Raw genomic sequence first — 24108 nt, 5'->3', positions numbered from 1 at the left:
ATTATTGTAATGCATTCTACATGGGGCTGCCTTTGAAAAGTGCTCAGCAACTTCAGTTGGACAAAGAACTGCAGCCAACAGGGAGCACACAGTTCCCTTGTTGCAACAGCTCCACTGTTGGTCCATTTCCAGGCACAATTCAAAGTTCTGGTGATGGCCTATAAAGCCCTATACAGTTTGTGTCCGGCCTATTTGGAGGATTGTATCTTCCTTTATGAACTTACTAGAGCTCAAAGTTCTTCTCAAAAGGCCCTTCTCTGTCCTATCACCTTCTCAGGCTTGTTAGTGAGAACATGACAGAGGACTTTCTTGGTGGTTGCTGTCTGACATTGGAACTTCCTCCCTAAGGAGGACCATGGTCCCATTCTTGCTCTCCTTCCACCAGCAAGTTAAAACATTTTCTTCTCTTTATTTTTCCCATATAAATTACTTATTAAAATACATAACTTGAAAATGTACAAATAAACAAACATACCATAACATGAAATAAATACAAATAAAAAACTAATGCTGTAACACAACACAGTAAACTTCCTATAGTTTCCCTGATTTACTGCAACTTGATCCCCGTATTATATTTATTTCTGGGTATAGGTAAACTTCTACATGTCTCTATGGTATATTACAAAAGTTCCATGTGATGGGCTTATTATACTATTCTTTTGTTTTTTCATCTTATAGCAACTACTCCTTCCATATATTTTCACACCAGAGCCCAATCTTGTCAATTTTCTCAGTTGATTTTTTATTTAAACCACATGTTAACCTATCTAATTCAGTCATATCAGTTAACTTTAGCAGCCATTCTTCAATTCTGGGAGTTTTTGGTGATTTCCATTTTTGTGTCAAGAGGATTCTGGCAGCAGTTGCCATATAAAGAAGCATTTCCTATCACTCTTTGATAACTTATTTGTCATATTTAACAAATATATTTTGGATTTAATTTCATATCTAATTTTTAGAATCTTATTAATTGAAGTGTGAATTCCCCCCCCACTATTTTTTAGCTTTTGAGCAATTTCACCACACATGAAACCATATTCCTGTTTATTGATAACATTTCCAACAATTTCTTTGTTTTGATTTGTGTATCCTGGCAATTCTTTGAGGTACCAAGTACCATCTCTGTACCATTTTTATGTACTTTTCTCTCAGGTCTTGACTATACATGCATTGTTCATGCATGCTAGTTTTATTCCTATTTGTTTACTTTAAGGGTTTCTTTTTTCCTGTTGAAGTTGTCTAAGTGTTTGTGGATTTCAAATGTCAGGAATAAACTCGGCCACATAGCCCGGAAAACACACAAAAAACTATGGATTCCAGCCATGAAAGCCTTTGACTTCACAATTTTAAGACAATTTCAACACCCTCCCCTACACACCCCAAGACCTTCTAAAACTCCCATTCCAAACACTTCCCTTTTTTGGGCTGTATCCCAGACAAAATGTTGGCTAGAAGTGATACAACATTATTTTCATTTCATGGGTGGGCAAATGCATCCTGTTTGTAGCCCGGATGCCAGCCGAGCTTGTTCTGCGGCTTTTCAAGAATGGGATGCATTTGCCTGCCTATAGTTGAATATGATAAAACTTATTTTAAAAATAAATGTGCCTTTATCCTGTCAGGGCTACAGCACATTAAAAGAGACTCCGCTAATCTCCTGTGACATGGTGGGAACCCACCCTGCTGGCTGCTGTTAAGTACTGGGGAAGAATGGAAAGTCTCCTGAGCATGGATGGGAATGCCATTCAATGCCACCATCAGTCAGGGCTTCTTGGCTGTTTTGAACAAGGCACTCTTCACTTCACTCCATATATATCCATGGATCAGTGTTTGTGAAAAGGGTCAGTGTTTGTGACCGAAGATGCAGGTACACTGGCTGTAGCAGAGCTGCTGTGGCAATTTCTGTTTCTAGGGTAGTTACAGGTCAGCATCCTGCATGGCAACCTAAAGGTCAAAAATTTAAATTATCAGATCTTGAAAAAGTTATTTTTAGTTTACAGCTGTTAGAATTTCCCACCCAGCATAACCAGCTCAGAAATTCTGGAAACTGTAGTCCTAAAAAATAACTCTTCCAGGCTCTGCAAATCACTCAGCTGCTTATTTTTCCCATGTAGAAAGTCCAGATGTGTTACTTTTCTGTTTAGTAGGGTCAGAGAAAGCACTATCCCACTGCATTACAGATTATATGGTTGCAGAAGATGGGTGGTATTTGAAGACACTGCATTTTCTGTTTGATCTTGAACAGCAGCAGAGTTGAAAGACACTTGTGTTGGCAGGGTGAATTATTCCCTGGATCTCTGAGCTACTTGAGAAGAGCCACATGACCTCAGCTATCATAGCATCTGCTTTACCAGAGCATCTCTGGGGCTAGGGCATTTATTTCAACTGAGCTGGATCTGCCATGGAAAGCAAAGGAACTGAACTCTTGCAGGGCACCCAGCCCATGCTTGTCGCCAGCTGATGGGCAGCCAGGCCAAAGCAGTGATTGATGCCATTGCTTCTCTCAGCATCTGAGAGTTTGCACAAAGAAAAGACAGCATGTGGAAAAGTCTTTGTCACTGAATTAGTGGGAGGATTTAGTTTCACATCCCAGCAGCCCTGCACAGGTCCAAACAGCCGCTTTCATCTCACTGATAGCTCCCACGGGAAAAGAGCAGACGCCACACCTCACCTCAGGTTCACAGTCTGATCTTACTCAGCTTTGCCATTGCTCTTATTTAAAATCCCTCTAGCAACTCACCTGATTTGGAAGGGAGAAAATATTCTGGTTTGTAACAGAATGGGACAGGGCAAAAAACAGAAAAGACATTTATCTCTGAAGGCCTAAAATCAGGAAGCACAGATAGAATCCCTTCTGTAGTAGGCTAGTAGCTTGAACTATGTGCAAATCATCTGGGAAGCTCTGCTACACTGAAGAGGGACTGTGGCTCCATTGTAGAGCACATGCTTTCCATGCAGGTTTAATCTCTAGTATTTTCAATCAGGGTAAGAAAACATCCTGCTTTAAACTCTGGTGAGCTGATGTCCATTAGTGTAAGCAATACAGAGCTAGAATACTGGGATAGCAGCTAGATCAAACCAGACCAGAACTTAGAAAAAAATCTTTTTAGGACAGCATCTCCCAGTATTCCCCAGCAAGCATGGCCACAATCCACAAAAGTAATGTTTTCAACTTCAGCTTTCTATGTTCCTCCAGAACAGCAAAGTCTTGGACCTTTCTGGTATATCAGTAAAGAAAGCTACTTACATTCAGTGCTTAGCTGAATTTTAGTTGGCTCCATAAAACACAGATTGTTCTGCATGTAGCCCTTGGGAACCTAATAATTATCTGAAACATATATTCTCTTCCTTTCCTACCCCCTAGCTATTAGGCAGGTTTTGTTTTTCCCTTTTGAACCTAGAACAATAAATAAAGAAATATCTGAGATGTGCAGTTCCCTTCAGTCTTTCTGGGACTCAGCAGGAATTAGAGAAGCAGCGTTGCCAATTTTCGGGGAATTCCCTGGAATCCGGGGAATTTGATTGACTGAGTATTCAGGTAAATATTGGGGAATTCTGGGGATTTTGGTAAAACATTCTGGGGAATATCTTCAAGGCTTGTTGGCAACACTGTCAGATCTCACACATGCATGGAAATTTTGTAATAGGGAAACGCTCAGAGAACAAACTGGGCAGAAGCAATGTTAAAAGGAGATAAACATCTCTAATATATTTTCCTGCTGCCTGAGGCTAATGAAGCCAGAACCAACAGCTGATTAACTGGGACAGACAACTAGAAGCCTGGAACTGGAGAAGAAAGCCAAATCTATAGCTCATTACAGAATGGGCTCCACTTTTGTGGCTTCCCTTCTGCTTCCCAAATCACCATGAGCCTGCTGGCAGTGTCTCTCAGATTGGTACCCTGGACCAGGATTATAAATTCGTCTAGTTGGGGAGTTGCAGAGCTTCTTAGTGCTGCCAAGTGTTCCACTTACAAGGTGCAGAATTTATTAGACTGAAAAAAGAAAAGAAAACCTTTACATACGGTTTCCTTATTAGAGCCCCTGCACACTTGGAATGGCAACCTCCTCAGTCTTTTTCATGAGCTACAAATGAGTGGGTTTGCATTAAACTGGAGGGAACTGCCCTTCTGTGTGAAGCTGTGAACTCCTTTCACCTTGGTTCTGATAAATCTAAACTTCGTTCAGCCTCATTTTCTTTAGTCTTTCCCTAAGGATCTGGCTGCCTCCACATTGGTTGCTCCCACAGTATGTTTTCAGGGCACTGCAACTCCTCTCCTGCCCTGTCCTGCCCTCCTCTTGGGCTGTAGCTTGCCTGCTCCTTCCATGGAGGCCTTTGCTCTCTTGCTCTTTTGTATTCCATGAGGGTCCCACAGAGACTCTCATGGTGGACCAAGCTTCAGCTCCAGAGGTAACCCTGCCCCATCTGCTTTCAACATGTTGAGCTTGACATTAACTAATGTCTCCTATTAGCACTGAAAGAAACCAATCTGGAAAAATGTATTTTCAAGCAGAGTTCAAAAAGGCCACAAGGAGCAATAGATTTTCAGCTGCACATAGATTTTTCTTTCTTTCTTTCTTTCTTTCTTTCTTCCCCCTTTTCTTCCTTTCTGTCTTTTAAAAAATATTTTGTGGTGCAGCCAAGAGTCTGAAGAACAGGTCAAGGGCACAGAAGTCAAGCACAAATCCCCTGATTTACTGACTGGTAACAGGAAAGGGAGAGAGGAAAAGCCCAGACTGATACAGCAGAGACACTGTGAGTGGAGCTAAGGAAGGAGCAAGGGGATGAGGAGTGGGGGAGAAAGGGATGTGGTGTTGCACACTTAATAACAGTGAAAGAGATGGAAAGACAGCCCTGACCTGAAACAGCAGAGATACAGGGGTGGGGGTGAGTGGGGTCAGAAAAAATATGGAAGAGGAAAGTGATGGCACAGTGTCATGTATCTCTGTTGGTAAAGAAAGAAAGAAAATACTGGCTTGAAGCAGGCACTGAAATGAAAGGGAGGCACATAAAAGAAGTGTATGCAGATCATAAAATAGTGGAGAAAGAAGGGTCTGCACAGTACATTGTATACCTACAGAAATGGAAAAGGAAACCAGACAGATTAGTAGAGACAGAATAAGAACACGATGGAGGAAAAAGTTCAGAAGGTACAGAATGTAGAGTCACACACCTACCGGCAGTGGGTTAAAGTTCTGATCCACAAGATGGTTGTGCCCATGGTCAAAAAATGAGTGTCGCATTATCACATCAATACCCTGACTGGCCAGCATCCCAAGAGAATTCAGCCACCTGGCAGATAAAAACAGAACTTTTCAGAAAGTAGTAGGCCTTGGTGTCCCTCAAAGGATCTCCTGCATTCTAACCTAGTCCCACAGATCCTTGGCAAATCTCCCCTACTTTGGTGCTCTTCAGATGTTGCCACCAATTCCAGGCAGTATGGTCAGTGGTCAGCAATGATGGGAAGTAGTCCAAAATTTCTAGAGGAAACCAGATTGTGAAAGACTGCCCCAGATTTACAAAGTAGGAACTACCCTATTATAGTTGCTGTTCTTCTTATTGCTCCATATTATCAAAACCCTTCTTCAAGGACAGGATACATATCCCAATATCCATTTCCCCCTCACAAATTCCCATGAAATAGGTTAGACTAAGAGACAGTGACTGGATTGTAGTAACCTATAGAATTTAATGAATGAGCAGCAGATGCTTTTATAGTTATAGTTACACTTGAAAACAACATTTCTTCACTCAGTTATTATGAATAAGCTAGATTAATTTGTTGTCAATAAGCTGTAATACATAATTTTCTGTGTTGCTTTCCTATCATTTTGTGGCATAAAAAAATTAAATAAAATGCAATGTCCTGTGTGGACTGGCAAATCATGGCTGAGGTTTTCAGAATCACTGTGCCTTTAATTATAGCCCTTTGGCTGGTAGCTCCTGCTCTTTAATTGGTTTTTCTTCAGTTCAACCAATAAATTACTCGTTAATTGCCCCTGTACTCTTACAAGCCCGAATGGTTGAGTTTCCTTCATTATTTCTCCCTTTTTATTATTTTGAAATAGTACTATTTTGCAATCAATAGTAGTATTTTGCAGGGTAGGAGCCCTGGTGGCACAGTGGTTAAATGCCTGTACTGCAGCCACTCACTCAAAAACCATAAGGTTGCGAGTTCAATACCAGCAAAAGGGCTCAAGCTCGACTCAGGCTTGCATCCTTCCGAGGTTGCTAAAATGAGTACCCAGACTGTTGGGGACAATTAGCTTATGCTTTGTAAACCACTTAGGGAGTGCTTAAGTGCACTCATAAGCGGTGTAGAAATGTATCTGCTATTGCTATTGCTAAAAAGAAAAACAATGTGAAGAAAATGCATATACACACCCCCATTCACAAAAATAGAGGCTAAGGTAGCAGTAGACAACAACTGAGTGTTAGGGGGCTACACTGTCCTCCCTGGGAAATCTGGAGGACTGCAGTCCCTCTGGAAAAAGCCTCCCTCAGAGGCATGGAAGCACATTTTCACCACATTTTTGGGCTATGGGCCATTTTAAGTCCAGAAGTTTTTTCCCCCCAGCAAGAAGTGACTCAGATTTTAGTTTCTTGGTCACTTTGTGTTGAGAAAAAAGACCCTCTCTAGGCTTAAAATGGTCAAGGGGGATAAGGCAGAATTGCCTGCTGCAGCCCCAGTACGTATTTGGACACAATATTTTTTTTTAAAAAAACCCGCAAAATAAGAGGAGATCTTAAGGGTTATAAAAACAGTCTTGTGGCTAATCTTTCCTCACTTGTGAACTAGTGTTTAACTGAACAAGAAGTAATTTGTGGCAGAAGTAAAAAAGAGAAAATGTATAGTTAAATCTTGTTGAGCTTGACACAGCCTTATCACACGGAGGGTTTTGCAGCTCTGTTCCGATGCGACTTCAAGTCCAACCATTTGGATTCATACTAAAACGTGATGTATTATCTCACGTGATTGCTTTCTATGGGAGGTTGTTCCGAGGCGCTTCCGTAGTCAATCCAAAGTGACTCCTGATTTTGGTGAATTTGGTAACAAGCGAATTCACAAAAATTGCTTCTAAGCTCACTTCGATTTCAATCCAAATTGGTCTGGTGTAGAATACAACTTTGCTTCCGTCCTGGTACACCCCGCAAACCACCAAGGTCCCACATTTCCCATGATGCTGTGCTGCAATTTTGCCCCATTTGCCTCCGGTGCTCAGAAGGAAGATTTAGATGTAGATGATAGGAATGGAGGGAATGAAACAGGAGGCTGGGGGGGCGGGAGATGGGAGCAACGGAGAGGGCCATCAGAGGCTGGGGGGAGCAACAAACTCCAACTCTCAGAATTCCATAGCACTGAGCCATGACAGTGAAAGTGGAGTCAAACCGGATTATGTTCCCAGTGTAGATGCAACCTAAGAGAAGGCAACTGTTACAAAGGAAAGGAGAGTGGATTGGATTCATGGAGGTGGTATTTTAGGGAGCATGGAGAATAAGGGAAGCCGGATCATTTCTGCACTCCTCCAAAATGGGTCTCCTTCAGATCCAAAGTATTTACTTCCAAGTAAACCTATAGCTTCTACACTGATTATTTTGCAGTGAAATGAATTTTTTAATAGTAATAATAGTAATAGTAATAATAATAATAAATGGATGGGGGCTCTGACACGGAGGATAGATGTAGATGTGGCTGAAATGGATGAGGAGAATGACAGGAGGATAGATGTAGATAGATGTAACCGAAATGGATGAGGAGAATGACAGGAGGATAGATGTAGATGTGGCTGAAATGGATGAGGAGAATGACAGGAGAATAGATGTAGATGTGGTTAAAATAGATGGGGGCTCTGACACGGAGGACCCATTTGAATTTGGCTGCCAGGGATGGGGAAATAGAAGGGAGGAAGAAACGTGAAGAAATCATTCACATGAGGCTAGCATTCATGTGAAACTGGAACCAGAAAGTGGCCCCCTTCTTCACCCCAGAAGTGCAAAGGTCCACGATACATTCAGAGCCCCACTGAGCATGTGCAAGGGTGTCAATTTGAATTGTTGAATCTGCATGGTATGTACTGGTGTGATAATTTACTATGCACTCACTCCACTTTGACTCAGGAATCGCCACAATTTCGTTCTTCATGTGTGATAATTCATCACTTGAATTGCCTTGGATTCGAATGGACTCTGATTCCCCTTCAAGTCGAATTGGCTCTGGATTTGAGTTCCAGTCTCATGTGTGATAAGGACCATTAACTAACACCAGATCTTTCCTAAAATAGATTTATCTCATATTAAATACAGATTCAGTCTTACTTATCCAAAATGCTTGGGACCAAAAGTGTTTTGTATTTTGGAGTTTTTTTGGATTTTGGTATATTTGCATATGTATAATGAGATATCTTGAAGATGGAACCCAAGTCTAGACATGAAATTAATTTATGTTTTGTATACACCTTATGCACACAGCCTGAAGGTAATTTTATACACAATATTGTATTAATTTTGTGTATGAAACATAGTTTGTGTACACTGAACCATCAGAAAGCAACAATGTGGACAAGTTTGGATTTTGGAACATTTTGAATTTCAGAATTCTGGATAAGGAAAATTAAACCTACATTAGAAATGGATCTTACACATGGAAGCAGTTGCTAAGTAATCCAGTCATACTTACATATTTCCAGCTAACTGGAGGGGGAAGAACTTCACTATTATTGAAAAGTCGTAGTGTAGAAGGAGTATTAAATTGCCCAAAATAAATGTCTAGCTATGGAAAAATGACTCTATTTCTGATCCATGACATTTTTGCATGTGTTCATCTGTGAGTCCATTTCTCTCAAAGTTCACATTTAAAAACATGCACTGATGTATTTAAACTGCCAAAGCAATGAGTTGTGAAATTTGCAGGGCAGAGGAAAATTAAGTTCTGATTTGCATTTTAATTTTGATCTGCTTGCTTCAAATCTGAATTTTTGAAGATTAAGTACCTGAATGATTTCTACACTATATTGGGTATCTTATACAGCCTACACTTTGGTAAGTTCCCATTTTTTCAGCTGCAGAAACTCAAGTATTTTTCAAGAGTTAGATGCTAATGTAATACACTGTTGTGAATACGTCTGGTGAAAACTACTTTTGGGAACAGGTTAATGGTACACATTTTCCTTCATCCATTAAAGGCTGTACTGGAATTACTACAAATGCAGTTATATAGATCCCAGCTGAGATCTTCAGTGATAGCCAAAAAACTAATTCCATTACTATCTGTGATAGTCCCTGAGGTTAGAGAGAAGCAAAGCGATTGCACAGGAAGAAAATCATTCCACGTTAAAATTTATTTATTTTTAAATTTACTTATTTCAGCTGCAGTCCTGGTTATACTCTTGGGAATAAATCCAGGTATTTTGTGGATAAGTCTTACTGGCTTATTTTGTGAAGGCATGCATAAGGATTGGGTTGCATATAAAAAGAAAGAGGAGGGCAATAATATTCAAGCAATAATGAGATGCTGGTTGCCATATCAAGGCAACATAGCCCTAGAACTACATTTCCATCACAGCTTTGAAGCACATTCCTTTATCTGCTGGATCTGCTGGCAAGCCATCTCCACAGGAGTTGTGATTTGTTGAGGCATAAGTTTACCATAAGTTTTGAAACATTTATAGTTTTTTGTGGGTTTTTCGGGCTATGTGGCCATGTTCTAGAAGGGTTCACTGAAATTCTGAACCATGCCAACCACTACCATGTCAGGATGCACAGGGAAGCCATTGAAATCCACAAACACCTGGACAATTTCAACAGGAAAGAGGAAACCCTTAAAGTAAATAAGGTTTGGCTACCAGTCCTGAAAAATAGCAAGATGAAGACTCAACAAATGCAAATGAGAAATCTCCCAGGGTCAGGGGTTTCCCAGCAGACAATGAGCACTAATCAAGCAGACACTAATCCTCTTTTGCAGACCCTCCTACCCCAAGGCCTGCCATTAGCAACAGAACAATACACATGCAAATCACTCCTGCCTTTCCAGGTCACACAATATATATACCCAACTCCTTTCCAGGCAAGCATTCTCTGAAGATGCCAGCCACAGATGCTGGCAAAATGTCAGGAAGAAACTCTTCTAGAACATGGCCACATAGCCCGAAAAACCCACAAAAAACTATGGATGCCGGCTATGAAAGCTTTCGACTTCACTTTGAAATATTTAATTGCCACTGAAAAACAACACATGTGACTTGGTCAAGTAGATAAGTAATGAAAATGTGGAGACCTGTCTTTTGCTGTTAGAAACTATAGTGAAGCACTCAGTACACAAATTACCATAAACAATAAGAAGACTCGTGGCACCTGCAAGAATGACAAATATATTGTGACATCAGCTTTCATGGATTGGACCTAATTTTACCTAATACAGTTGAAAAACTAGTTCCAATCTATACATTCAAGTTACTTGAGGATTCTTGGTTGCAACATGCTACCTTCTGCCTTAAGTTGCCACATGTCCCTTTATATTTAATATTGCTTCTGAATAAATGTTGGTAATTGACAATTTTTGTTAATATATGACCTGTCTGTGAGCAAATAAAAGTATTTTCTATATAATACATACACATAGCAGATGTTTCCATTTCTATGAATTTCTTAACCTGATAAGGGCTTTTTATGTGTGAATAGGATCTATCAATTGGGAGATGAATTCAGTAAAATATGACTACAAATTGAATAATGATTAATTTATATTAATCTTTGATTGATATACTAAATATTATTATAAATAATTCAGAACAATTTAGAAATAAACTAGAATGAAAAATGTTTTATTAGGTTTGTACAAATATAATGATAAACATGTTTCCATAAATCTTGTAGAAAGACTCAAACACAGCTTTTATCTAATGGTAATTAAAAAGAGTAGTCATCACAGGCTAAAATAATTATACTCATCATTATTACCATGGCAACTATCTTTGGGCAAAGGCAAGGAGCAGCCAACCTTCTTTGCATGTTCAAAGCTTTAGGGTACGATGACAGTGCCAATGGCTGGCTGCCATGTCAGTGGGATGGTGACTCTGCTTCCATTTTTAGTTTGAACTTGGAGCTCTCCAAGGTTGTGGACTCATTTAGGTGAAAAGGACCAGCACCTTGGATAGTTTATGTAAACTTCAGACTAAAACATGGAGCACATTCATTCTCCTACAGATATGGAAGCTATCAGCTGCCACTGGTGGAGACCAGCCCAAAATTTTAGAGGTAATTAATGTCTCTTCTCCAGATCACAAGTTGGAAATAAAGCTGATGGTGATTTGCAAGGTGTGTGGCCCAAGTCCATGACAGTCAGAGCACAAAACTCTTTGTACTGCAGTTCTCAGAATCCCACCAGTGAGGCCACCTATTGTGGGGATTCTGGAAGCTATAGTACAGTAATGAAAATAACTTGTTTTCAAGCACTGATTAGCTTACATTGTCCACACAGAAACAAATAAGAAAGCCATTTATTAGCAGCTGGACCAACATCAACTAAAGTTCTCATGCTCCTGCCCTGTTTCATCTGTTTCTCAACAGAAGGGCTCTGAGTTCTACTGCCAAATCACTATGGCTGACAAACTTCCCATCTAGCTTTAGTACAAGTAATAGGGTGTGCACGCGCACACACATGTGCATATCTCACCCATTGCTTGAAGATGATGGTCTTCACAGCCCCACTATTGAACTGTACATGCTCCCTATCTATGATCAAGAGACAGAGATAGTGGGCAGGGGCATCCCAAGACATTTTGCTGTCGTACTTCGGACACATCATGAGAAGGGATAACTCACTGGAAAAGACAATAATGCCGGGAAAGGTGGGGGGAAGTAGGAAGAGAGGAAGGCCACATGCTAGATGGATGGACTCTATTAAGAAGGTCATGGGTATGTTAACAATAAAGGACAGTTAATAACAAGGGCAGTTAACAACAAAGGACAAAGTGGCATCCTCACACTTATACACAGAATCCAACATGTTGACACTAGTAGCAAGACAGAATCCTCTACTTCACCTGAGGATGGACAAGTTTAGAGAGCAGTACGACAATCAAACTTCACAGGGTAGCAAGACAGTACTAGTATGGAGGGTTCAGGACAAGCTGAGAGAGAAGAAAATGGCTGAGTAGCCTAGGAGAAACAGCTGTAGGGCTGTCACTGTCACCCACCCAGCATCTGCTGTCTCATTGTGCCTATCAGCAAATCTCAGGAGGGTAGGTGCCTTTTTTACTGTTGTTTAACAGAGGAACCAGAGCTCTTCTACTAAGCACTGACTGCATCTCCATGTACTTTCTATTTCTCAAAGATAACAGAAGCATAGAAGAGGATGCTTCGTCTTCTGCTTTTTGGCAGAGGGGTTCTGAATCCTTTTGCTAAAGCCAGAGTGCTCCTCACCTGCATTTTCTGCAGCTATGGATGTGGGATGAGGGTAAACTTTACTTTGGGTGGAGGCATTAACCCCCATAAATCCAAAAATAGAAAGGAGCATGCTGTCACTCAGCTAGCAAGCTCAGACAAAAGTTGTCTTCCCCTCTTCATCAGCATATAGAAATGAACTTGAAAGACAGACGTCTTTACTAATTTTTGTTGATGAAACCGTCTCTAGCATGTTGAACCCTATGTTCCCTATGGGCTCCCTTTTCTGTGGACTTAATAATATGAGCTCAATTTCTGTGAATGCCCCATGCAATTTCCTTCTTCTGTTTCACAGAAGATTTGGAAAATGGCCAAGACTGTTCTTCCCAACCTCCCATCTTGAGGGCCCACGGCTCATGACATCAACTTCCTGTGCACCAAGAGGAAAATACACTAATTCCCTTGACTGGATAGTCAATGTAAGCTAATAAGAAATGCCAAAACATAACCTCATGGGCTCTACATGAGATGTGAAACTCTCAAAATTCATAATTTCATATGAGGTATGGAAGAAAAAGAAATCTTCCAAGTCCACTGTGAATCTGATATTCTATAAGCAAGGACAAATTGGTGGAAAAGGGTGAGAATGAGCACTGTGACCAGGCTGGTGGAAGAGATAAATGTACACCCTGACTTTACTAATATTTTCAAAAGTCAAGCTGAGACAACCCCTAATTCTGTGATTTAATAAAATGGATTCTGTAAATTATATCATTTATGCAAATAAAGTAGATTTGTGCTGATTTTGAATAATTTGCTCTTATTCCATTTTGTTGTTGTGTTTTCTGGGAGCTCTGGGATTGTTTAACTCCTTCATAACCAGTTTCCATGGCTGGTAGGTTTGTTTGTTGGTCCTTTTTTTAAAAAAAATATTTACAAGGAAGTCAAAATTCTCAGGAACAGGCTGCTGCACCAGACAAATTTTCTGTACTAGTACAGAATGGCAAAAATACATATAATGTCACTAACCCTTAGCCATAGCAAAACTAAGCTATGAAACAACTACCTTCACAGCACTGATATAGTGTGCATCCACATTACACAGTTACAACATTTTGATACCACTTTAGTTATCATGGCTCCATCCTATGGAATCCCAGCATCTATAATTTGGTGAGGTACACAGGATTCTCTGTTGGAGAGTTTTAGTTCTGCCAGTCAAGAATAGAGGACTATACAGGGTCAGAAAGATACTAAAAGTGAATGACTGGCTAATGTAGAGTAGATGGTAAGACAGAAGAAGCTTAGCTTCTGGGACCATGATCACTTTTTAAACAGAGAACTGCTGGCTACAGATGGGCTGCACCTCATGAAGATGTAGCCCTTCTGTAAGAGGCACATACCCTCCTGAGATTTGCTGATAATATATTTGATAATAGCATGGCAAGTCTGATCAGGAGGGCCTTAAGCTATGTCCTTGGGGGCTTAGAGATGATAGCTAAAACATCAGCCTACAGGCAAGCTCTAAACACAAGAATGTGAATTCTAGAGGAGAAGTTGATGAAGAGAAAGGAGTCCACAGAAAAAACTGATATAGTAATTGGTAAGAACAAACAAGGCTTCAGATGTCTATATGTCAACACACAGTTTGGGAAACAAACAAGATAAGTTTGAATTCCTAATGCAGGAAGGTAAATATGACTTTATAGATATAACAGAGACCTGGTGGGATGACTCCCATAATTGGAACATAACAACTGAGGGATATAACCTTTTCAAAAAGAATAAATGTAGCAGAAAAAGAAGGGGAGCAGCATTATATATCAAAGACAAATTTAGTTGGATAGAAATCCATGAGAATGATCAGTGGACCAACTGAAAGCATTTGAGTGAGAGAGAGAAAAAAAGAAATTGATAAAGAAATAAAATGAACATTGTGATAAGAATCTGCTGTTGTTTTGTACTTTCAAGTCATTTCCAACTTATGGTGACCCTAAAGTAAACCTATCACTGGGTTTTTCTGGGGCTGAGAGTATGTGACTTCTCCAAGGCCACCCAGTGGGTTTCCATGGCCAAGTGGGGAATCATACCCTATTCCCGAGAGTTGTAGTCCAGTGATCAAACCCCATATCATGCTCTCTGTTACAGGCCACCAAACCAAGAGGAGGCGGTGGGTTTTTCCACCCTCACCTCCCCCTCAAAACTCTGAAATCTCAAAGATGCAAGAACTGGTACTTAGGGATTCATATGAGGAAAGCTTGAGGGAACTGGTGAAGAGACGAATGAAGGATGACATGATTGCACTCCAAATACCTAAAGGGCTATCACAGAGAGGAGGATGCAAGCTTGTTTTCTGCAGCCCCAGAAGGTAGGACCAGGTCTAATGTTCTGAAATTACAGGAGGGTAGATTTAGGTTGAACACATGAAGGAACCTTTATTTATTTGTTCCTTCATTTTTTTATGCCACCTTTCACCCAGAAAGAAACGAAAGGCAGCTGATGGAGAAAAACATTTAAAAAACTTTACAATGAAAAATTTAAAAACAACTAATATAATCTAATTAAAAAACTATAAAATTACATTAAAATATACAAAAGTTAAACAGGCATAACTAAAAATCACTGTCTACTGTCTTTGCCACCAAAACAATACATAACCCATGCCACCTTAAAGAATTGGAAATGTATTATGCGTAAACATTTGTAGATACTCTCAACTTTATATCTGATCAAGTGAGCTGCAATTCACAGAAGTGTGCATTTAATATCAAGATCTGCTGCTCCAGAGGGTAGGACACAGAGCAATGGATGCAAACTACAAGAAAAGAGATTCCACCTAAACATTAGGAAAAACCTCCTGACAGCAACAGCTGTTTGACAGTGGAACATACTCCCTTGGAGTGTGGTTCAGGCTCGTTCTTTGGAGGTTTTTAAACAGAGGATGGATGGCTATCTGTTGGGAGTTCCTTTATTGTGTATTCCTGCATGGCAGAATGGAGTTGGACTGGACCGCCAATCCAACTCTATGTTTCTATGATTCTAAGACACCAGAAGACTCTTTGCTGACTTTGCAGAAGGGCACTTGTGAAATGTAGTAAAATTGTAGGGAAAGAAAGGGGTTTCAATGAATCAGTCTCCCACACTTGCATAATTTCTGCAAAACATCAAAATTACTCATCCAGTTTTCTCCTTAAGAATTTACACTAGGAAAGAATATTCCAAAACTTTTGGGCAATTTTTCCATTGTGCAACTGGTTTTACATTCTAGACAATTTTTCCTATTTCTTTCTGTTCACATATGTAAACAGATGTTGCTGGTGGAAATATCTTATGGAGAATTTATATAACATATTTACAGCATATTTTACACATGCCTATGCAGAAATAAATCCCACTGTATTCAGTAAGTTGCATGTAAATATGCATAGTACCATATATGTGTGCAAAGGACTGCAACTTCACAGAAAAATCATGTACTGTATATGTTTATTTAAAAATAAATCCATTAAGCACTGTAAGATTTAGTCCCAGGAAATGATGAAGCTTTAATATGCAAAGCACACTTTGCAATCTTTATTCTGTAACTGATGCAGAGAATCAGTGACGTGCCTCAATCCACTATGACTTCCATGGCCCAAAAAAGAATTTGGAATCCAGACTTTCTATAACAAACAACTCTAATAGCTCAGAGCAGCCTGATTGTTTCCATGTTTACTCAGACATAAGCCTCATTCAGTTCAAGTGCACCAAGGGGTAAGGCATATTACCAGCAAAGATCCAAAGCATCCCTCTTATGGCAAGTGGACAGGCTTTGGGAATCCAGGGGCAATTCCCCTAACCCTAAGACCCTTCAGGGAATACATCAGTCCTAAGACTGTGCCTAAGTAAATGTGGAAGATAATGAGGTAGTGATCAATTTTGACATCCATGTGCTCATCATGATAGTCCTTATAACTGTACTGCCAAGGAAAGGTAAAAAATGGAGGTGGCTGTACTGATCTGTTTCAGTAGCTGGCAACTGTTGAGGGCTAGGGACCACAACAGACCTCCAGGAGACCTTGGAGGGATGCACCTCCTATACACAAAAACATTATTTTCTCCTTTTTTGCCCTCCAATTCCCTCTAGAGAAAGGCTCCTCTTTGAGCCTTTTTTTTTTAAAAAAAAAAACAAGGTCAGGCCACTTCCATGTCACTTCATGTATTAACAAAGACTTCTCCTGGGCCTAAAATGGCTGGGGGCAGGTATATAGTGAAGTTGCCCACATGCCTCTTAGAGGTGGCTGGGGTCATTCTGAGGCAAAACACACTTGTGTGTGTGTGTGGGGGGGGAGGGGGTAACTCTTTCTTCTTTGAAAAATATTTTTGAACCCTGGGGACCAAAAAAAATGGCTCTGAAGGGCTGCATGGGTTGCACTTTGTCTGTACCTGATTTGTATCAACAGAGTAATTTGGGCAGTTCTCATCTTCACCAGGTACAAATAATTTATAAAGCTAACAGATCTTAATTACTTATTTAAGACCAAGCCATCTTCCAATAGTAGCTAAATTCAGAAGGAACAGGAAAGTTTGAAGGGTCACTAAAATTATGTCACTGTCCCTGCTAATAAAAAAGTCCTGGGTCTTTGACTCTGCAAGCTCTGATTCTGCTACGTCACTGGTAGAGGAGCTGCATCGGTCTTGATTCCATGATAGGAGAAAGCAGAAGCCATCCAAATTAGGAGGTGGACCAGTATCCAGTTAATCCAGTTACTAATCTAGACGTCTACATGAGTCAGATTAGACTCCCTTGGGAGGCAAATTGGCAACCTGACGGCAATCATCAATACACCTGCTAATTAATTCCTTGCTTCCACTCTGCTCAACACATTCCCAGGTTAACTCACAGGAAACTGGCAGCATAGGAATCTGAAAGGTTGGTGATGCCTCCTTCAGAGGTGGCTCCAATGCCTTCCAGCCAAATCTTTTTTCCAGGGACGTGTGCATTGACAACCTATTGCCAAAAGAAAAGAACAATGGTCAGCGATCCTCTTCAGGAACTGATACCTATAAAATGTTATGTTCCAGGACTGCAAGTACATAGTGCTGGGATTGCCAGTTAGTACAAACGGTGTTGCCTGGTATTACATGGTTCGTAAGGTTACAGAGTATGGGCAGCAGTACAGAGTGAGTACAAGATGGGAAATACCTTTAGATAAAAGAAACCTACTCATAATTATAATTTTCCTGCCATCAAACTTGCTTAGCTCTCCCACACTTCCTTGACCGCTATGATCTCGCCACCCTTTAATATACCCTCTTAGGAGTTTATCACATGAAGGAGATCAGAAGTTTATCCCATGAATGTCCCAGAAAAATAATGTAATTACACATAACAATTTCACACAACATCGCACAAAACCCGTCATTATAGTGGTCACAAAGAAGAATTAATGCATATCTTTTTTACTTTTGGGATTTCAGCGACAATGCATTTCTGATATCACTTTATTTTTGATCATTCATGCAATTATTTGCCATTTCCGCTTCCTTTGCAGGATGCTTTAAATGTACTTTAATCTCTCTTTAATGCTGAAATCAGCCCCAGTGTGATAAACTCCTTAGATTACTTACAGTCTGTCTACCCTTTAAGTGAACCAGTATGGTGTAGTGGTTTGAGCAGTGGGTTCTGGAAACCAGGGTTTGAATCTACACTCAGCCATGGAAGCCCAGTGGGTGACCTTTGCAAGTCACACTTTTTCAGCCTCAGAGATAGGCAAAGTGAACCCCTCTAAATAAATCTTGCCAAGAAAACCCTGTGATAGGTTCGCCTTTGGGTCACCATAAGTCAGAAATGACTTGAAGGCAAACAAAAACCCTTTAAGTGATTAAGGAGCCCTGCTTCAGCATTTTTTCTCTTCCCTTTGTGCCCCATCTGAAGCATCACACAATCATCTGGACAAGAAAATATTCCACATTTTGTTTAGTGTGTTTAGGATGGGGGGGTGTCTATTCCATCAAAGCCATGTCTTTTTAGAAAAATGAAATTGATACATACTGTACATTTCTTTAATTAATTCAGCTATGACTATTTGGTCAGCCTCTTATTATGTGTGGGTGTGTGCATGTGAATGCTATTTTGTTCCATTGCTTTTCTCCAAGCAACATCATATTAGGCTGGTGAGTCATTGGGGTATGGGGCAATCCACCAAAGTCCACAAGATTGGGCCATTTTCATCAGTACTCACAACAAACATGCAAACACATTTTCCACTGTGTATATGGTATTCCACTGTATGTATGAAATACCACATATGGTATAGATACCTACAGCATGGAGATAGGATAACCTGCACTCCCCTTGTATGTGCATGTATTTTATGTGCAGTTGCCTTGAGCTAACTCAGCAATAACAGCCATATGAAAAACAACATGGTGGGTAGATCACTACAAGTGCTCAGATGCTTGGTCTTCATGGTGTACAGGATCTAGCTCTTCCTTAAGCCCAGGTGAGATTTCAGCAACTCAGCTGCTCATAGCTTATAAACAATAATATATCACAGCAGTAGCAAGTATGAACCACCCCACACCCCCGCCCAATAATCATGTTTCTGGACATATGCTAAAAGCATATTAAATCTTGGAACAGGCAAACCTTTCCCACACGACCTTGACTCCAAGACCCATCGGGCCCCTGATACTTTCCTGAGCATCTGAAGTGGTGAAATTGAGATATGAACCTGGCATCAGAGATCCCAGCCTGGGAAATGCCCTCGTAACATGAGACAAATCTTGGCAGAACAGATATGTCTAGGACATGACGGCGCCAGCAAACAAAAGGGCATCAGTGAGCAAAAAGGACTGAGGATGCCAGCTTACAACCCTTTCTGCCTGAGCACAGGAGCGCTGACACTGTGCCTGGAAGGTTTGGCTACTTGCCAGGGCTTGCTTCATTACCTGAAGGCAATGTGTTGAAGCAATAAAATGAGGGAGAGTGAGAACGGGGCTCATCATTTGAACTAATGGCACTTGGCCTAATATTTCTGTTGGGAAGCTTGCAACTCTCTTAGCAGAATAACTCATCTCTTGTTAGGATTTGCCTGATAGCCCAGTTGAAAATCCTGCTGCACATCAAGACAAAAAGTTGGCTTCTTATAAAACAGATGCAGTTTGGTATTAGTCAGTAATGGATCAAACATTCGAGCCTCATTAGAAACACAGCCATGGATGATAAGCTCCATAGGAAAGTTCACCATGCTTCCTTATATTGTACATTTTGCCCTGAGAACTATGAGCTGTAGGATAACTAATGAATCATAGAAACAAACATGGAAGCAAGGAAATAAAAAATCCCCATGGTATACAGTGGTCCATTGAAAGACTCCATCTGATTTCTCCTTTGTTCTCCAAAGGCCTATTTTCTTCTTTCCCTCCATCTTGATCAGCCTGCCATGCAGGTACCACCATACCCTGCCAGGTATTTTGACACCTTTATGGCCTGTCTCACTCCACAACAGATGCTCCTGGAAAAGTTGCTTTTCTGGACTAGAGTTCCCTCAAGCTTGTCCATTCCCAGTATCACCGTAAGAAAGGATCTTGCCAGAATTTTAGCTGTTATTGTCCACTAGGAATCCCCTGCATAACTCCACACCTTTCCCAGTTTCCCTTGGCTTAACCAGAAAGCTAGATTCTTTGTAAGACTTTGTAAGCCAGGTCAGACCGAAGGGAAACCTCCCTAGGCCTGTCTAGCTCTGGGTGTTCAAACCCATGTTCCATAATCCAGAGTTCTTAGAAGCTCCCCGCCCTTAGACATGCTGCCCTCTTGCCCCAGCCATCCCTCTCACTCACGCACTTTCTGGATTTTCCTGATCTGGTCAGAGAGTGTGTCTAACAGGCGCGTTTTCAGGAAGTCCGTCACCTTGGCCACTCGGCTATCAAGGTAGTAACTGGAATGAAAACGAGAAGGCAACAGTCAGAGAGGGGCTGCAACTTATGTGCTCTCCCTCACCCTGGCTAGGGACCGCGCCTCAGATGCCCACATTTTGGGGTCCCCAAAATTGTTGCTTTATGTTCTATATTAGCTGCTATTGACAACTTCCACTACTTCCTATTACTCTCATTTCTGTGCCTTCTAACACAGAACATACACCTCATCATTTGCTTTTCCTGAGTTCCACCATGACTATTCTCTTCATAAAGTCTTTCTCACACTTGCCTGTACTTGCACTTCTACCTATACTACAAATTTGTTAATACCAAATCTCTCCTGTCTTCCATCTCATCCATCTATCAAAGTAAGCATGCTCTTTGGCCAGGAACATATTTCTGTGTTTCATAGTGCCTAGTACCATAGCCATTGTTAAATAAATAGTGGAAAATCAGCAAACACAAAGATATCCCTACTCTCCAGCCTGGTCAATCAGTCAAGTCCTTTTGCTCAGATCAGTAGTATAATTAATAGATCATGTATAACTATGCTAACTTCACCGACCTGTTTAGAGACAGAACCAGGCATGTGTAAGAAGGGCAGTGAACAATATGCTTTCAAGTTTGAGAGGCAATGTAATTCTCAGTAGTAGTCACTAAAGCCTCACAGCAGGATACAGCTATTGCCCAGAGCACGGCAATTTACTTTTAAAAAATAATTCTGTTATGTAACTTGATACAAAATCCTCCAAAGCTACTGTAGTGTTACAATTTTAAGACTTTTTATTAACTTTTTACATCACTTGTCCCATTGCTCATTTCAGAAGTTCCACTGAGAATGCTTCTGGAAATGCCTAAAACATCCTTAAAACATAACTTGAAAATATTACTGATTATACATACAGCCAAGCATTGTTCAGACCTACTCATCACATAACTTTTGAAGTATGTCTTCATTATGCTTTTATTACCTCTCCAAAGGTAACCTATTACAGGTACATTATTCCCAGCTCTGCTATTTTCTTCATATCCTGGCCTGGCAGGGTTCATTTAATAATACTATGCAGACCCAGAAGAGACACCAGTGTTACAGAAATCACACACTGAACACATGCGGTTCTCCATCATTAGAGTTCCCTATTAGCTACTTTGAGCTTTCTAAGGGAAAAGTGATCTCTTAAGTACAGCAATTAATTAATTAATGACAAAAAGGGTAAATAGCAGTAGAATCATTTCAGAGGCAACCTGATCAGCTGATTGACAAAGCCAGCAGAATACTGTAGCCAGAAAAGTGATGAAGGATTTAGATGTTAGGTTAGAAATGCTTTGAATAGGATGTGAAAACAAAATGCTATGGACGTTATCAGGCAAGGGAAATTGGAAGTATAATCCAATGGCAATCTGAACGCAATCATGGTGTTTAATGTTATTGTGTGATAGACTACCACACACAATTTCGGGCAATGGAAAGTCAGTCTGAACGCAATCATGGGGTTTCATGTTATTGCATGATAGACTACCACACGCAATTTCGGGCAATGGCAAGCTATTTTTGGGCAGTGGGAAGTCAGTTCAAATGCAATTCGAATTCACATAAATTCTCTGAACTAGCGAATTCATGTGAATGCATTCTGAACCCACTTCCTTTCATTCGAAATTAAGAGAAATTCCTCCCATGTGATAAACTCCTATGAAGTATTGGTTCTCCCAAGAAAACATGGGAGTTTTCTTTCTCATTTTACTATTAAGCTGAAAATATCTGTGGTTCTTCTGCTTGTGTTCCATCAGGAGGAATTTGCTAGTGAAAAATCTAGCATCATTGGGTTTAAACGATGGTGCTACAGTACACAGAGTATATGCAGGACTAAGGGCTTGTTACCACATTTGGGGAAAAACCTGGAGTTATGTTCCTAGGTACTCAATGGATGAATGGTCTATTGATAAAAAAATCTCAATGCATTTCAACATGTATATGCTCTCAAAGATCTATTTCAGGGGCTGTTTGAAATTAAACTTCTTTTTGTCTAGTAAAGAGTGTGAGAGTTCCGGTTTCAGAAAGTTCTGAACTTTAAAAATCCCCAGAAGAAGGCCTTTGGGAGCATGTACAGGCTGAAACACATTGCTTTGTATCTATAAATCATTAATCTACAGGTTTTTTTATTGGCTTGTATATGCAACAACTAAGTACCCTTCGTACATGATGAAAATAGGTATTATTGCCTGGTAAGTCAGCTGTGCCCTTTTAATTGATCAAAAAGTTTTTAACTTATCAATCTAAAAATTATTTATTTAAATATGATTTTTCATAACAGTGTTCTCTTTCTTGGAGTCATATGGAGTTCTTTATTCCGACCATCACCCCACTCCTCAATTCACATAGCCTATTCTGTGTTGGTAAGACAGAAAGCTTCCTGGCAAGTGGATCATTTTATTTCTGGACAGTGAACTGGACAAGCTAATTTTTGGTCCCTCTGACAATATGGTTTTAAACAGGGTTAGCTTGTGGATTGAACATGGAGGGCAACTCACACCAAGTTGTGCAGGAAGATGCTGCCCTTGTTCAGTCTATCAGTCAGCTGTGATATGAATCTATAAAACCTTTGGCAGAGATAAGGCAATAACGGCTGAATTAGCAAAATAATCCAGATCCAGTGCACAGTATTTTGCCCAGATCTCATCCCATTTACACAACACTGTCTTGTAAAAATCTGGATTCAAATTGCATTGATAGCCACACGTTTCCCCTAGCCGAATTAACATCAATGCAAAAGGGTATTTCTTTCCATGCACTTTCCCATCATATACAAATGTATCAACCAATAGCCTTTCCTGGTTTTTCTGTTTTACCACCCACTCACTCTCATTAGATGGCTTCCTCATCCAATCCTCTTTCCCTTTTGTGCCCCAGAGAGTAAGAGAGGGAACTTTAAATGTCTCTTAACATAGGCAGCCCTGAGGAAATGGGGAAAGGAAAAAAAAAACCAAACCAAAATGTTTCTTCCTTCACTTCCCTTTCCACTCTGAATGCTTAATTGAATTAAGTTTGATTTCTACAGAATAAGCTCTGTCTTCTCAGTATGGTGTTTGGCTGGCACTGTTTCTCTTGTCCCCATCTCTGTTCCCTGTTACCAAGTACTTCTGATGGCCAGGACTTTTCAGAAGCAGGGAAAGGAACCCCTGGGCTTTGCTTTGAGATGGAAACAAACTTTTGATTTGAATCTATGCTGGTAGGTGAACAGAGGTCTGGCTTTGTTTCTTGAGCAGATCCACCTCGAAGGAGCAAAGAACTGTGAAATGCTTGATGGATGGAGGATGCCACCCACAATCTGTCCTGTCTCCCAGCTACCCCAGCTTTCAGTGCCACATCGATCCGGCAAGACCCATATTGGAAAAGAAAAACAAAAAGGAATAACCAACTGCAGAGTAAAAAGTGAGTTTTTCTAAATTGCATTAAAACCCAAAAGAAGCACTTTTACTGTGAAAAGATCATGTGTTCTAACAGTACCGGAATCAAAGTGAGTATGGATGGATTTATTTATTTATTTATTTATTGTTAGTGTGAACCCAGTCCTAGTCTTGCTAATACTGAATTGCTTCATCTTGCCTCACCTTTTGTAGCAGACAATTTACTTGTGCCTCCCATAAAGAACAGGAAGTAGAATCTTTGTCTTTAGCAACTCTCTCCAAGTTGGGGTGAAACATTCTGTCCCTCAACATATTATAGCAACAACAGAAATCCAATTTACATAATGGTAAAAAAAAAAAAGCATGTAACATCCCATCTTACCATGCATTACTTACCATGTACCTTCTTGGTGCTTG

The 24108-nt window shown here is 40.3% G+C and overlaps 1 protein-coding gene across 1 annotated transcript in view; it reads right to left on the bottom strand.

The window, feature by feature from the left end:
- LOC149318404 (inactive heparanase-2-like) overlaps nucleotides 1–24108 on the bottom strand; it is a 167040-nt gene that overhangs the window by 9404 nt on the left and 133528 nt on the right. The window contains exons 7-9 of the mRNA XM_089509612.1: nucleotides 20213–20306; nucleotides 17268–17374; nucleotides 5181–5295 (exon numbers count right to left, since the gene is read on the bottom strand). Of these exons, the coding sequence (XP_089365738.1) occupies nucleotides 5181–5295; nucleotides 17268–17374; nucleotides 20213–20306 (316 nt within the window). The remainder of the gene's footprint in view (nucleotides 1–5180; nucleotides 5296–17267; nucleotides 17375–20212; nucleotides 20307–24108) is intronic.

This window comes from Sceloporus occidentalis, unplaced genomic scaffold (assembly GCF_023333645.1).
Source record: "Sceloporus occidentalis isolate IW3139 unplaced genomic scaffold, rSceOcc1.0.p SCAF_2, whole genome shotgun sequence".
Lineage (NCBI taxonomy): Eukaryota > Metazoa > Chordata > Lepidosauria > Squamata > Phrynosomatidae > Sceloporus > Sceloporus occidentalis.
The sequence above is the reverse complement of the archived record's forward strand: the minus strand, read 5'-3'. Positions and strand labels throughout refer to the sequence as shown.